We start from the raw sequence: 16,472 nt of genomic DNA, 5'->3' as shown, positions 1-16,472 counted from the left end.
GTTTGTGGGTCTGCCAATACACAGGAAGCCAATATAAAAAATTAAGAAAAGCAAGATGTATGTTTTCATAAAGAAGGTATAAGGAATGGAGATATTTTTGTTTGTTTTGTTAGGAAAGACAAATTTTTAGGAAAGTACTAGCAAGGAGGAATGATGGCATGGGACAAATTCTGAATGTAGAAACAAAGTTACAGCAGGTTTGTAAAAAAGGAACCCAGAGTAAAGAGTTTTGTGCAAGGTCACGTTGGCAAAGATTAAAATGAGTTTAATTAAGTGAATAAGTTTTAATAGCAAAAGTAAGCTGGTGCAAAAATTAGAATTTGGTTTTCTTTCTCTTAAAAGGATAATTTTCTTGGAGTTTTAGTCTGCTCTTGATAAAGAGATTATGAAAGGTTTTACTTTACTTTTGAGTAGTGTAACAGAAAGGTAAGAATTTTATGTCTTCTCAAAATAAATTTCCTGTATTTTTTCTATCAGGTCTTTAATCACAGGAGCTAAGGTTTTCTTAAAGCTACTCAATTTTCTGTATTTTCCTGAAAACCTTTAATTGTCACAGTGGTTAAATGGATAACTAAATATTGTTTCACAATGATCTATAATCCTATTTGACCAAGTGTTTTAAACTTATTGATATTTTTGACAAGCTTCCTCAAAATTCAAATCCTAAATGAAGTCTTTCTTTTGACCTGAAAGGAACTTTGAGAATTTTCAGCAGACCCCTGGGACTTCTCAAAGAAGTTCTCTTTTCCTATAAAGAGGAAGGTACTAAACTAATTAGGCTTGTTTGGTGTCTTAAATTACATGGGAAGCATTGTCAAATAGGTTCTGCTCCTCACCTCTGTCACAAATGTCCTTGTGTGCATATTGTTATTAATATAAGAGTTTTACAAATTATATGAAATTTTTGAAACCAATTTCTAATATGTCCTGGTTTAATGTTATCACTTGTAATTCTAGTCATTATCTTAACCCTATTACCTTGTTTCCAGCACCATGGGAGGAAAACAACAACAATTGCACTTTATGATCTACTTTGGTTTACTGAGGTGTCTTACTTAGAATATGAGCAGGGACATTATCAGGCTGGATATCCTGTCCAGCCTCTAAAGTGACCACTATTTCTATTAACTCTGGTAACCCAGTAAAAGATTTTCGTCTAAAGCCTCAAGAAATCACCGGAAGAAGAGAAACAAATATGGCAATGAAAAGAAGGAATTTTTGACATCACCACACAGGTGTGGTTCTTGCCTGATAAAAAATCCATTGTGCCCATTGCAGCACAATTGCCACTGCTCCAGCGTATGCATCAATTAGCCGTTGGGCACCTGAAAAGATAATTCATCTGGAAAACAATAGTTTTGGAAACTTTCTCCCACAGTGGCTCATAAAACCTATGCTCGTTGTGCATATGCACAAAGTATAATCCAGGGAAACCACTTCATCCATCACAAAGCCACATTTCCCTTCCTAAAAGACCCTTCGAGGAATGGCAATTGGACTTTGTTCAGAAGCCACCATCTCAAGGATGTAAATATCTTAGTAATGATCTATGTGTTCTCATGTTGGGTTGAGGCTTTTCCTTGCAGAAGTGCAACAGCTTTAGCAGTAGGTAAATTATTATGGAAAGGATAATTCATGATTGATGAATTCCTACTCAGTTACACAGTGACCAGGAAACTCATTTCACCAAAGAAATAATTAAATCTATTTGTAACATCATTTTGTGACATAGCAACCATTACTCTAGCCTGCACTTTAGCCTGCATCTACTGTAGTCTTGCAACACTGAGTAAAGAAAACAATGATTAGTTTATATATTATGATGAATTCAAGAATTCCAAGGAGTAACAGATAAAGGAATTGCAATCCAGATTGAAAAAGCGAACCAGTACCTGAAGGGAGCCAACCAAAAACGTCTACACTGGGTATAGGATTGCTTAAGGCATTCATCTGCTTTTTCATGTGCTTTAGCAGAGATGACACATTGGAAGATTCATCAGGTATAAAAACACAGCATTCAGTTCGAATGATTGAACATTTACCACCTTGGGATGCAGTTAGAATATGCAAGGCCATTCTAATCTGAAGGACAGCCTTTCTCACTACAGACATTTCAGTATTTCATAAGTCGATTCCTGCCTGACTACCATTGAGGGCTTGTTGAGTAAATTTAATCACAGCTTCTATGTGATATGACTTCTTCTAGTCCCAAGGAAGCAACAAATATAGCAGCTAGGTGGTCATACCAGAGGAATACTGAATGAATCTATCTGACCTTAATGAGAGGAACATTGAAAACAGATGTTAGCTCAGGGCAAATCCTTCCCTGCCTCCAAGGGAAGCCCAGGGTGCAGTGTCCTAGCCATCGGGGCAGTAGCCAGGACCAGAGGTTTGTTCCACACAACCATTGAGTCCCATTAGGAGCCACTCAAATAATGTCTGGCCCTAAGACCAGTCTCTTTCAAACCAATCACTTTCTTTAAGTATGAGCGTATTCTGACATGACTCAGGGGATATCCATCTTATTTTTGTGTGAAACCTCCCATAGTTCTCACTGTAATATCTGGTTTCTTTTGTTTATTTGCAAATTATTGGGATAATCAGATGGTCTGAGTAAGTGGCCGTGTCCTGTATCGTTAATAGTATGAACTACTGGCTATGTTTCAGGATCATAATTAGTAATGTTGGGCAAACTACAAACACTGGAACTACATCTTTCCATCATAATAAATTGCTTTAAAGCTTTCCAATCTGTACCTTGAAAGGGAGAAACCCACCAAGGTGACCCAGATTTACTAGAAAGGGGATGTGGGCCACATATACAACAATTGGACTGATTTTTTTGTGCAACAAAGTAATATGTCCATTGTAAGGAGACATTGCCATCAGAGGCCCATTCAGATGTGCACTGAAAAAACAAGCATGGTATCAGGAAAACCTTAAATGACATTTTTGTGGTTGATTCAAAGGTTTTGTAATTAAGTTCTCATCTATCTTATAGAATTGAGGGGGAAGTAAAGTATTGTGGTAGATAAAAATGTAAGGCAATCTAGAAATTGAATGTTGTAGCAATTATACAGCATTTAAGCATTACAAAGGTCTAAATGAGGAGATATAAAGTTGAGAATACAGGCCTGGTCCAAAGTCTTGGGTCAGCTGTCTACAACAGATCCATCTTCTCTTCCTTGTGTGGACATATTTGTCTTGGTCAGTTGAAGTCAGGTGTCAGAAATAGGAGCTGAAACACACTCAGCTGGAGAAGCCCTTTTTCAAAAATGAGAAATGTGAATCCATGAGACCACACTTTTTAATTTTGCAGCACATGAATTGGTTAAGAGTACCTGGTATGGTCCTTTCCAACTGGGGTGTAAAGAGTCTTTTGTCTGGTGTCCTTTCCAATAAAGCAAACCTCCAGGTTATAGCCCATGATCCTTAACGTCTTCATCTCCTTGGAGTTTCATCTCCTGCTGTGAAAGGAATCAGCTACCAACCTTTCATTTCTTTTAAGTGTCTGAATGAGACCTTGGCAACAATGCAAGATAACTCCCTTGAGCAAAGTTGGTTCACACATTCCCTCGTCTAATTGTGTAGGTCATCCTGTTGTTTCAAAAGGAGACGGCCGATGTTTACCAAAGGGTATAGATCTAAGACTGAGGAACACTAGCGGAAGAGTTTTTGGCCATGAGACATTAAACGCTTTTGAAAGCTTTGACAATTGAGTTTTGATTGAGCTGTTAGTTAAAATGTTGCATTATTTGGCCGAATGTCACAAACAGATTTAATTATTTGACTGGTGAAATGAGTTCCTCAGTCACTGTGTAACTCAGCAGGAATTCCCAAAACAGGAACTATCCTTTCCAATAATAATTTATCTACTGCAAAAGCCATTGCACTTCTGCAAGGAAAAACCTCAATGGGATGTGAGAAAATACAGATAGTTGCTAAGATATTTACATCTTTGAGATGGAGGCGTCTGAACAAAGTCCAATTGCCATTCCTCAAACGGTCCTTTAGGAAGGCTTTGTGATGGATGAAGTGGTTTCCCCAGATTATACTTTGTGCATATAGCACAACAAGCATAGGCTTTATGAGCTACTGTGGGAGAAAGTTTCCAAAAGTATCGTTTTCCCCATAAAATTATTTTTTCAGGTGCCCAGTGGCTAATTGATGTATATGCTGGGGCAGTGGCAATTGTGCTCCAACAGGCACTACAGTTTTCTTATCAGGCCAAAACCAAGTCAGCTCAGTAGTGTCGAAAATTCTGTCTTTTAGTTGCCATATTTGTTTGTCTTCTTCTGTGATTTCTTAAGGCCATAGAAGGAAATCCTTTACTGGATTAAGAGAGTTGATAGAAAGTAGCAGGCATTCTTGAGGCTAGACAGGATGTCCAGCCCGGTAATGTCCCTGCTCATCCTCTCAGTAAGACCCATCTGTAAACCTAATTAGATAATAAAATGCAGTCATGGTCATTCTCCTCTTGTGGTGCTGGAAGCAAGGTAACAGGGTTAAGATAATGACTAGAATTACAAGTGATAAATATTATACCAGGACATAGTAGAAATTTTTTCCAAAATGTCATGTAATTTCTAAAACACTTATATAAATAGCAATATACATGGAATGATATTTATAAAGGAGGCTTAGCATCAGTTATTTGACAATGCTTCCCTTGAGAATGATGCCCTTAGAGATATCCCCTCATATCAGCATTTCTTTATAGGTCAGTATTTCCTCCCAGAAAATAAGGATTCATGACTGACCTCTGTGCTCACCTCGTGACCACTGACCTACTGTGCTAGGAAAGCACCTTGTGACTGTATTAAAAGGGATATTCCTGTCACCTCGGATGTGCGTCCCTAGTTCCAAGATGGTATATAACCACACTGTACAAACTGCTGCTTCCAAGTGCTTCCTTCCCTGGGAAAGGTTGTTCTCCCGGGCTGTGTAGTCCTCAGATTGGCTCATCTAAAAAACTCACTCCAGTTTTGATTTATAGATTGATTATGGATTATTTGCATCAGCAAATTTCAGCTGGCCAGAAATTACATAGCTGAATGTGCTTCTTAGGCAACCACGGTGATGCTCATAGCTTGCAGAGCTGCTGACCAATTGCCTGCATCATGAACCTGAGTGTTTCCTGCCTTACATGGGAGAGACAGCAGAACCCCATGAGTATGGTGGAGAGAAAGCTGGGCCAGAGGAGCCAGGAGTATGTGGTGGCTTTATCAAGTATTCACCTGAAAGAGACCAGGAGGAGCTACCCTCACCAAGGCTGTGGCCAATGGCATTTTACAAAGTGGCCACAGCAACATTTCCAGGACCACAGGCTCATCCATCACCCAGCCCTGCCCCATGAAGAGGTGGGGTTCACTTCATTCCCTCGATCCAGGGGCCTGTGTGACAGCCTCCATGGGGACAGGGTCACAGAGGGGCCACTGCTCAATCTCTGAAAGCAGGACCTGAGGAGACAGGGATTCTGCTGGGAATCAGGCCCAGGCACTGAGCAGCAGTCCAGTTATGTGAAGGGGCAGCGCTGGGGAGTCCCTGTAGAGAGGCCCATGGAGACAGAGAAGAAAACAGGCACCCGCCTAGCCAGGTGCCAGATTCCCAGCAGAGCCTTCCAGCCCCTTGCTGATGTGAGTGGAGCAGAGAGGAGCACCCCCTGCCCACAGAGCCCTGTACCGCCCGCAGGCTGCCAACAAATGAACAAAATCAGTGGCGTCGCAGTGGAAGCCACACACTTTGGGACAGCTCCCTGCACACCCATGAACAACCAGACGAGGATTTGGGACCTGCATGTGGGTGCTGCTCTGAGAACCCCACACTGCAGAAAGTAGCATGAGGACTTGACCACAGGGGAGGCAGAGGGACCTGGAGGAGACTGTTGGAGGACACAGGGCGGCTCCAGGGACACCTGGTACCACAGGATACTGCAAACACCAATAGGTGGGAGGACCTGCTCACCTCCTATGTTTGAGGGGACCTCCCTGAAAGTTCGCTTCCTACAGCCTTGGACTCTGCTCCTGGCCCACCTGAAGGGGCCACAGCACAAGCCCCTGTCCACCAACCACTTGGAAGGAACCAGACCTGGCCCTTCCCAGTCACCTTCCTGGCCCCGGGCAATTCTGGGGTGGGGGCTAGGTTGCCTCCCAGAGGTACCTGATCCAAGACCTAACATGGAAGATACAGGGCAGCACAAGGGTGCACGCAGGGCCAGAGGTGAGCCGCGGCACTCCAAGACACAAGACATTGAGGGTTGGTGTCCCCACACAAACGGGACAGCTGGGTCTCGGCTCACACACGGGAGTCGAGGGACTGCGCACTGTCTCTTAGACAGAGGAGCACTTTCGGGCCCCAGTGACAACCATGAACTCTGTCCTTGCCCGTCAGACTTCGGTCTGTCCTCCAGAGGACAGCTGTGGCCAGGAGAATAGCTTCCCTCTGACCCCGGGTGTTGCACCACCCTTTGATCAGAGATCCATCCCCGGATGAAGCCAGAGAGGGAAGGAGGGAAGAGGCAGGGACCCAGAGGAAGACAGCTTTCTACTCGGGAGGCTGTCCTGGTGAGTGGACAGGATGAGGCCCTCAGCTGGGCTGCAGGCTGTGAGCAGGACAGCCTGTGTCCACACTGCACGCTGACCCAGGCAGGGAGACGTGCCCACTGGGGCTCGGGGGACCAGATGGCTCAGGTGAGAGGCCTGGGTACCCCGGCTGGTGGTGGGTCAAGTGGGCACAATCCCTGTAGGGGGCAGAGAGCAAAGAACAACACATGACACCGGGCTTCCGGCACTCTCCACTGGGTCCCAAGCATCCGCCCACCCCACTCCCACACACACATGTTTGGCAGCCTTGGCCATATCTGTACACCCCCAGGCTCTCTAAGACAGAAACTACCCAGAAGAAAAGGGAACTTCAGGAAGAAAGCAGTGCCCCCCAGTTTCAATCCCGTTCTTAGTCTTTGCAGGGCTGTCGGGAGGCGTTCACACCTCCGGGAACCAGTATGAACTCCTAGGAAGCAGGGCAGTGGGCACAGAGCACGGGGCGGCGAGGAGCCACATGTGCCTGGAGCCAGAGCAGGGAGGGAGTTGGGGCTCTTCAGAGACCCAGGCTGGGCTGAGGGGCAGCCGCCTCCACGGCCCCCACCCTCGGTGAGTGGTGTCCCCATGGAGCAGGGGCAGAGGGAGTAGAGTAGGGACAGTGGAACCAGCCACAGGACCTGAGGGGAGATGAGGCCCTCAAAGACATACAGATGAGCTCGAGCAGCTGAGCCAGCACAGGAGAAGGCAGGCTGCCCACAGGCCACAGTGCCAAATAAGCGCAGGCACCAGGGAGCCATGGGCAGGGGCATGCCCACGCCAACAGAGCTGGATGCACCGGAGGCTGAAGGAGATCAACACTGAGGAACACGATGGGCTGGGAGGCCAAAAGCATGAAGGCTGCCATTGGCCAGCCATGCTGAGGGCAGGGCCAGGCAGGAGCTGAGCTGCTGCATGATGGACACCAGGATGGACAGGTGGATTTATGCCCAGGATACTGGGAGGGGGCTGGACCAGGACAGGGGAGGAAGAGGACCCACAGGTGGCCTAAGGGTCCCATCCAGGCCAATGGAGCTGACTTGAGCCCCAGAGCAGGGTCAGAGGTGGCGGCCATGGGGTCCTGGGTTACGGCCAGGGCCGAAGGCAGCAGGTGAGCCGGGAGTAGGCCAGGGGGAGCGTGGGCTCCCGTGTGCTCAGAACTCAGACAGCAAAGGGCTGAGCAGGAGCTCAGTGGGCTGCGGGAGGGGCGTTGGTAGCCAGGCAGTGAGGGTCAGGAGCAGGAGCTGGCGCTCCGGCGGCTGTGAGCTGGTGGGCACAGGGCAGCTGACCCGGCAGCTGCAGGGAGCAAGGTCCAGAGGGGGCTTCCAGATGGGGCTTCCGAGGGTGGTGAGGGGCAAGGAGAGGGTGAGGCCCAGCTGGGGCCAGGAGCTCCTCCGGGAGGGGACCAGGCCAGGGGAGGGCCTCTGCCAGGGGAGAACTGGCCAGAGAGAGTGTGCGCTCCTGGTGGCTCCAAGAGACAAAGCCGAGCCCTGGGAAACAAATGAGTCCAGGAGCGAGGGCAAACGTGGGCTGAGGGCCGTGGGACAGGCAGGAGGGGCAGAGGCAGCCCTGGGCAGACCCAGCAGCGCTGGGCTAAGCCAAGGGCTCTGGTGGGAAGGGGATCATAAGACAGGAGGGGCAGGGGGCTGCTGTGGACCATGGGCTCCAGGGATGAGAGGCAGAGCAGCTACAGGTGAGCAGGGGCAGCTGAAAGGGCCCAAGGGGCAGAGCCTGCCTCAGGAGCTCCAGAGGAGCAGGCAGAGCAGCTATCGGTGAGCTGGGTCAGGTGGGAAAGCAGGAGGGGCAGGCTGCCCTGGAGCTCCAGGAGAGCAGGCAAAGCTTGGCAGGTGAGCAGAGGGAGGTGGGAGGGCACAAGGGGCAGGGGGCTGCCCAGGAGCTCCGGGGGAGCAGGCAGAGCTTAGCAGGTGAGCAGGGTCAGATGGGAGGGTAGGACGGGACAGGGGCTGCTCAGAAGCTCCAGGGGAGCAGGCAGAGTTTGGCAGGTGAGCAGGGTCAGGTGGGAAGGTAGGACGGGGCAGGGGATGGCCCAGGAGCACAGGGGACAAGAAGCAGATGGCCTGAGCTAAACAGCGCCCAGGACAGGCAGATCTGAGCAGGTACAGGGAGCAGGGCCAGCTGGGGCTCAGGGGGCTCAGGTGTCCTCTCTGTGCAGCAAGAGAGTGTGAGCTGGTTGAGAGGCCAGGTGATGGTGAGTTAGGATGGAGGGGGACCCTGGGATGGAAGTCCTCTGTGGCTTAAGGGGCACAAGGGCATGGGGGCACCCCTGAGGGGACCAGATGGAATGCAGTTCTTGGATCCAAGAATACCAAGCCAGTTCCAGGGGCTTGTTGGGAAGTGGGACAGGAGAGGTAGACACGCTGAAGCAGTACGGGGTGGCACAAGGCAGTGGACCCGGAGGACGGAAGGGTGAGGGGCCCATTTGGGACCTGACCCTTGGCTGCCAGCCTGGTAAGAGTCCGGGCAGGGCCCTGGGGCTGAGCAGACAGGACTCAGGGTCACAGGGGACAGACCCGGCCCGAGTGTGTAGGTAGAGGGTGCACCCTGGCCTGCACTGGGGCCTGGGGATGCTGGCACTGAGGGAAAAGGAGGGCCGAGGGCCGTGCACGGCTCCCACCTGTGTCGAGGGGCAGGCTGGGCTGGGGAAGGATCATGGCTGGAGGAGGGCTCTGGAGAGAGCAAGGAGCTGGACAGGCCCAAGAACAGGGATGCTTGAGGGCAGGGGGCTCTGGGAGGGAGGGACCAGAGGTGAGCCCAGGAAGCCATGCCAGGAGGACCTGAGGATTTAGGAGACTGAGCTGGGGGGCGCAGGGACAGGAGGGGAGGGGGAAAAGGAGATTCCCAGGGACGGGGTCCAGGACAGGGTTGGGGCCCAGGGAATGGACAGGGTCCAGGGCAGAGATAGAGTCCAGGGCAGAGACAGGGTCCAGGGAAGGTACAGGGTCCAGGGCAAGGACGGGGTCCAGGGCAGAGACAGAGACTAAGGCAGGGACGGGGTCCATGAAGGGACAGGGTCTAAGGCAGAGAGAGGGTCCAAGGCAGAGATGGCGTCCATGGCAAAGACAGGGTCCAGGGCAGAGACAGGGTCCAGGGCAAGGACGGGGTCCAGGGCAGAGACAGAGTCTAGGGCAGGGACGGGGTCCAGTGAAGGGACAGGGTCCATGGCAGGGACAGGGTCCAGGGCAGAGACGGGGTCCAAGGCAGAGACGGGGTCCAGGGCAGGGATGGGGTCCAGGGCAGAGACGGGGTCCAGGGCAGGGATGGGGTCCAGGGTAGGGACAGGGTCCAGGGCAGAGACGGGGTCCAGGGCAGGGATGGGGTCCAGGGCAGAGACGGGGTCCAGGGAAGGGATGGGGTCCAGGGCAGGGACAGGGTCTTGGGCAGGGACGGGGTCCAGGGCAGAGACGGGGTCTAGGGCAGAGACAGGTACAAGAACACAGACATGGTCCAGGACATCGACAGAGTAAAAGGCAGGGTCAGGGTACAGGGCTAGGATGGGGTACAGGGAAGGGATGGGATTCAAGGCAGGGACGGGGGCGGGCACCCAGGATGCCTTGGCTGCTGAGCTGACCCAGAAGACATGGGGCCTGGTGAGGAGAGACAGGCCACAGCAAGGGCTCTGGGCTGATGTGCAGGGAGCAGACACTGGCAGTTGGAGGTAAAGGCCAACCCATCCAAGGAGGGGCCCGCTTACCCAGGGCAGGGCCAGGGTGTGGTAACAGGACTGCGGATTGGGGGACCAGCAGAAGCTGGCCAGGAGAGGGAATTCCGGTCAGGACTCAGACAGAGGGCTTGGTCAGGCGGGCCTCCTGCATGAGGCCTGAACAGGGACAAGGGGGCAGGGGCTCTAATCAGGTGGTCATCCAGTGTTGACCAATCCAGAGCCCGTGGCTGCAGAGGCATGAGCCCTGGAGGAGAGGGACCCATACGAGGCATCTAGTCTGCAGACTCTCTGGAAGCACGTGGGCGCTGGGCTCAGTGATGCCCCAGGCCTGGGAACCTGACACCCTGCCAGGACCCTCGCAGGGTGAGGCCCTGGTGGTCACACGGCCTCCTCTCTTACAGCCTCTACTACGGCCCCATCAGTCTTCCCACTGGTCTCCAGCTGTGGGGACACATCTGGCCCCACGGTAGCCCTGGGCTGCCTGGTCTCTGGCTACTTCCCAGAGCCGGTGACCGTGTCCTGGAACTCAGGCGGACTGACCAGAGGCGTGCACACCTTTCCGTCCGTCCTGCAGTCCTCGGGGCTCTACACCCTCAGCAGCGTGGTGATCGTGCCTGCCAGCAGCTTGGAGGGCCATGCCTACATCTGCAACGTAGCCCACCCGGCCAGCAGCACCAAGGTGGACAAGACAATCGGTGAGAGGAGGGGCCACATGGAGGGCGTTCCCTGCGAGACAGGCCCAGGGTCAGCCCTCCTGCCTGGACCCCAGGGCAGCAGGGGAGGTCTCCCTAGATCAGGGAGGGGTCCTCTGGACGTTTCCCCCATGCCCAGGGTGGGGGCAGGCTGGACAGCCCTAACCCAGCCCCTGGGCCCACAGAGGTGGGCGCTGGTCTCAGATCTGCAAAAACCTGGTTCTGACCTAAGGCCACCCCAAAGCTATCCCCCTCCAGCCCCGGTAACCCCCAGTCTGCTCTCTCAACAGTGTCCGGCCCAATCCCATGGATCGATAGGTCACAGTGTCCCAAATGCACAGGTGAGTAAGCCAGGCCCCACCCTAAACCTCAGGAGGAGGCCTGAGCACAGGCGTGGCCCAGGGGGGACAAGTCCCCAAGAGAAGGCCTGCCCAGGTGCTGACCCCCCATGTCACCCACCCCAGGTCCTGAACTCCCAGGAGGGCCTTCTGTCTTCATCTTCCCCCCGAAACCCAAGGACGTCCTCACAATCTCCCGAAAGCCCGAGGTCACCTGCGTGGTGGTAGACTTGGGCCATGAAGACCACGATGTCCAGTTCACCTGGTATGTGGATGGCACAGAGGTGAACACAGCTACAACGAAGCCGAAGGAGGAGCAGTTCAACAGCACCTACCGCGTGGTCAGCGTCCTCCCCATCCAACACCAGGACTGGCTGAGTGGAAAGGAGTTCAAGTGTAGGGTCAGCAACGAAGCCCTCCCAGCCCCCATTGAGAGGAACATCTCCAAGGCCAAAGGTGGGAGCAGGACAGACAGGTGTGGGGAGGGTCCCCAGGGAACCCCAAGGGAGTGACCATCTGTACTGACCCCAACCCCACAGGGCAGGCCCGGGAACCACAGGTGTACGTCCTGCCCCCACACCAGGATGAGTTGGCCAAGGACACGGTCAGTGTCACCTGCCTGGTCAAAGACTTCTACCCACCTGAGGTCAACGTCGAGTGGCAGAGCAACGGGGAGTCAGAGCCGGAGGGCAAGTACAGAACCACCCCACCCCAGCTGAACGCTGATGGGTCCTACTTCGTGTACAGCAAGCTCTCGGTGGAGAGAAACAGGTGGAAGCAGGGAGTCAAGTTCACGTGCGTGGTGATGCACGAGGCTCTCCACAATCACTCCACGGAGAAATCTACCTCCCAGTCTCCGGGTAAATGAGCTACGTGCCCAGCGTTACTGAGAGTCCTCTCTCCCTCCCTGTGGGCTCTCAGGGTCCCACGAGGACTCTGAGCCCCCGCCCCTGTGTACATACCTCCTGGGCACCCCGGCATGAAATAAAGCACCCAGCATGGCCCTGGGACCCTGCAACGATGTCATGGATCTTTCTGAGGCAGAGCTCAGGTGCACTGGGGAGGTAGGGTGGCCAAGCTCTGAGACGACAGTTGTCACCATTAGGGGAGAGAGACGGTCCCACTCAGGCAGGACCCAGAGCTCTGGGCTGTACAGGCCGCCCAGGATTGCTGGAGGGGCTGCCCGAGGAGGGGAGGGGGCTTTACCAGAGGCGGCAGCTCCTCTGGGCCTCCCTCCAGCAGCAGCTGCTCGGGGCTGGAATGTGGCCAGGGAACAGGAGAAACCCCTCTGGAGCCCCTCAGGGAAATGTGTGCACAGGCTGTCCCTCCTCTGTAGGGGCCCAAGCTGTGGGACAGTGGCCCGTCCTTGTCTCCCGGGGTTCCCTGTCCACTGGGTCATTCCAGAACTCCACCAGGTGGGTCTGGCACACACGGGATGCTTTCCTGGCCCCTGGTGTGGGAAGAGGGCCTGCTTTGCCCTCGGGCACTCCAGGATCAGGCCACTACCTTCCCTCAGGCAAAGTGGCAATGCCTGGCCTCATCCTGCCAGGGGCCAGGCCTGTCCACACATGGGGACAATCATCCCTGGTCCCCAAAGGAACAGAGGCAGGTGGCCCTGAGTGCTCAGAGAAGGGACAGTCCCTGATGCCCAGGTGGACACTGAGCCCAGACCCAATGAAATCAAGCCCCTCTCACCAAGCAGTGCCAGCACACACCACCTCCACACACACACATGAGCACACACACACATACGCACACACGCAGGCCTTACACACTGGGGCTCACACAAGGGCAACCTGCACATTCCCAACAGAGCTTGGAGCCTGGTCTCCTGAACTCTCACCGTGGACATCAGATGGTCCCCACAGCCTCCAACACCCCAGGGGCTGCTCAGGCCTCATCCTCACACTGACCACACTGACCAGCTCTGACAACCGGCCCTCCTCTTCCCCAGGGCACAACACCCCCACCCTGACACACAGAAATCCCCCCACACCCATTTTGTCCCCAGCACTCGACCACTCATTCTCTGGGGACACACCCCAACCCCGTCTCGGCCCGTCCCTGGGACACAGGCCCCACTGTGGACAGGCTCTGCTGACCCTCCACCCTCTAGGCCTGGTCCCCAGGAGAGGATGTGGGACCTGAGCCTCTGTCCTGCAGGGGTCGGGACACCTTCTCCCCAGAGGGCCACAGCACAGGGCAGAGCAGAGGAGAGGGCTGGTCTCCCACTGGCCAGGCTGAGATCTGGGTCAGGGGTGTGAGCCGAGTCCTGGGGTCCCAACTGGAGGAATGGGCAAGCTGAGACCAGTGCCCAGAGACTGACCTGAAGCCCCTGCTGGCCCAACCCAGCTGGGGGCTTCCACCTGCCCCGCCCACCCTGCCCCAGAGGGAATCACCCCCCACATCACCGCCAACCCTGTGCCAGGCACCCTCGGGCAGGCACAGCACTGACCACCCCCTCCCTGTCCAGAGATGGTCCTGGACGAGAGCTGTGCTGAGACCCAGGTTGGGGAGCTGGATGGGCTGTGGACCACCATCTCCATCTTCATCACGCTTTTCCTGCTCAGCGTGTGCTACAGCGCCACCGTCACCCTCTTCAAGGTGGGCCAGGCCATCCCCACATCGTCCCGTTGCTGTCACCATGATGTCCCCACACTGTCCGCCACTGCCCCCTCACTGTTGCCACCATGTTTTCACACTGTCCCACACTGTTCCCACACATCTCATGACTGTCACCTCACTGTCACCTCACTGCCCCATTGCCACCCCACACTCTGTGCCCTCACTGTCCCCAGCATGTCCCCATGCCATCCCCACCGGGACCCCCCACTGTCAGGTGGCCCCAGGTGCAGGGAGCGCAGACCTGGCGGGAGGCTGGTGTTGGGGTCCAGGCCATGCTCACCCCCTCGCCCGCCCGCTGCAGGTGAAGTGGATCTTCTCCTCGGTGGTGGAGCTGAAGCGGACCATCGTCCCCGACTACAGGAACATGATCGGGCAGGGGGCCTAGGGCCACTCCTCCTGGGCAGGCGTCCCGGGCCGCCCCAGACCCCAGACAGGATCAGGGTCCGTCAGTTCTTGCTGCTCAGCCTGCCGCCCAGACCTGCTCCTCTGCCCTCTGACCTCGCCAGACTCTGACCTCACGGCCCCTTTGGCCTGCACCCAGCTCTCTGGCTTCCCAGTCACCACAGGCTGTATCCTGCCCCCTGGCTTCATTTGGAGAACCAAGCGGACAGCAGCTGCAACCCCAAACTGAGCTGGTGGACGCCCACTGGCCCCTCCAAGCAACAACCAAGAAACTCCAGGGCCGTGTGGACGCTGAGTCATCAGGGCCTAGCGTCCCTCACCAGGACTGCCCCGGGGTCAGCGTGTGTGGTCACCCTGGAGGAGGTGGAGGGCCAACGTGCCCCTGTCTTTCTGGGCAGGGACGGGTCTTCACGCAAATCGCATCCATGCCAGGGTAGAGGACACAGGTTTCCCGAGAGGAGACGTGAGGTGTCAGATCCTCGAGTGGGAACATCTGCCAGCAAGGCCAGGAGGACACAGGGCCCTCGTCCATCAACAGGGAAGCTTCCAGACCTGCCTGTAACGGTCAATCGGATCGACTCTACCCAAGAAGACCACTCAGAAGAAGGCCTGGGCCCACGGCCACTGCAGGCGCCGTGGCGGATGGCGGCAGCAGAACGCGGGGTGGGGGTAAGCGTCCGGCCAGATGGGCCTCCTGGAGAGGGGCCGGAGTCACATTCCACGGGAAATCCAGGTTGCTCCATGGCCTAGGAGTGAGAGATGAGCCCACCGAGGAAGGAGCCCATGGCCTTGGGGAGCAGACCGGGTGACCAAGCTCAGAGACCCAGCCTCACAGCCCTCGGAACTGATTCCCCTCTCACGTCTAGAGCGAATGGCAAGTACCCAATTTAGATGGGAAGGACATGGATGCACACAGGAAGGGGAGGCAGACCCCTGCCCCAACTACCAGGGGACAGACAGCAGAGAGGTTGCTCAAAGGAAAGGCCACAGTTGTAGCTTTGGTATCTTTTTTCCTTCTTTTTAACTTTCTGGAGCCCACTGATTTTCTTTACCATTTCTTTTTTTAAAAACGACAATAAAACATCCTTAAAAATTCCACACCTTAGTATGTAGACACACCTTGTGAAATCCAAAACCTGGCCCAGTCCTGTGTCAGGGGCTCCCTCCACACCCTCACAGCTCCAGAACCGTCCAGCCAGCCGTCCCCTCCTGCCCTCAGCTCTCCTCCAGCCCCTGGGGTTCCGTGGGTGAGGAAGGCAGCCCAGAAACAGGGCAATGACGAGGGGCGAGGTGGCTGACGGGGCCTGGTGGGGAGCAGGGCCAGCCTGGGGGCGGGGGGCAGAAGGAGCTTCCAACACTGGTCATGGCCAGAAGCAAGACCCCAGGGCTGGGTGTGTATGAGTCAGCACGGCTGCTGCAATGACCAGCCTGGGCGGCCTGAACAACAGATATTTGTTCTCTCACATGTCTGGAGGCTGCACGTCCCAGAGCAGGTGTCAGCAGAGTGGGTTTCTGCTGAGGCCTCTCTCCTGGCTGTATAGACGGCCTCTTCTCCCCGTGTCCTTGCCCCAGCCTCCCTCTGCGAGTGTCTGTGCCCTGACCCCTCTTCTTATAGGGCAGCAGTCACACTGGATTAGGGTCCAGCCTACTCACCCCGTTTTAACTTATTACCTCTTGAAAGACCCTATCTCCAGCTACAGCCATATTCAGAAGTCCTGGGGGTCATGGCTTCAAGAAATGAATTTGGGGAACACAATTCAGCCCAAAACAGGGGAGTTAAGTCCAGGAACACACAAATGCAGTGCCCTGTCACCACACACTCGGATATCTAACCTGGGTACTTACGCTGCCTCCCACCCCAAGTCTTTGCCCTTACTGGTCCCTTCTGCTGGTGTTCCTTCCCTCTACACACCCAGCAAATCCTACACAGCCTTCTCTTAGCTCTGAGCTCCACACCTCCTCCTCTGTCAGTCTCTCCTAATGCACCCAGCAGAATGCACCCACCCTCCCCCGGCCTGTGTCTGTGCCGGCCTCTCCCACTCAGTATCCACCTGCGTCCATCTCCCCAGATGTGAAGTACATGATCCCACAAACAGTGACATAAGGACACTGTGATAAGTGCTGTGAGGGGAAAGTGTGGGGCTGTGAGGCCACACAA

At 54.5% G+C, this 16,472-nt stretch overlaps 1 gene segment (V, D, J or C); it reads left to right on the top strand.

Moving 5' to 3' along the window:
• LOC131421168 (immunoglobulin heavy constant gamma 1-like) overlaps positions 1-15,376 on the top strand; it is a 32,913-nt gene extending 17,537 nt beyond the window's left edge. The window contains 1 exon segment of the C gene segment in view: positions 14,214-15,376. Within this exon segment, the coding sequence occupies positions 14,214-14,297 (84 nt within the window).
• The last annotated feature ends 1,096 nt before the right edge of the window (positions 15,377-16,472 follow it).

Source organism: Diceros bicornis, chromosome 24, assembly GCF_020826845.1.
Source record: "Diceros bicornis minor isolate mBicDic1 chromosome 24, mDicBic1.mat.cur, whole genome shotgun sequence".
Lineage (NCBI taxonomy): Eukaryota > Metazoa > Chordata > Mammalia > Perissodactyla > Rhinocerotidae > Diceros > Diceros bicornis.
The sequence above is the reverse complement of the archived record's forward strand: the minus strand, read 5'-3'. Positions and strand labels throughout refer to the sequence as shown.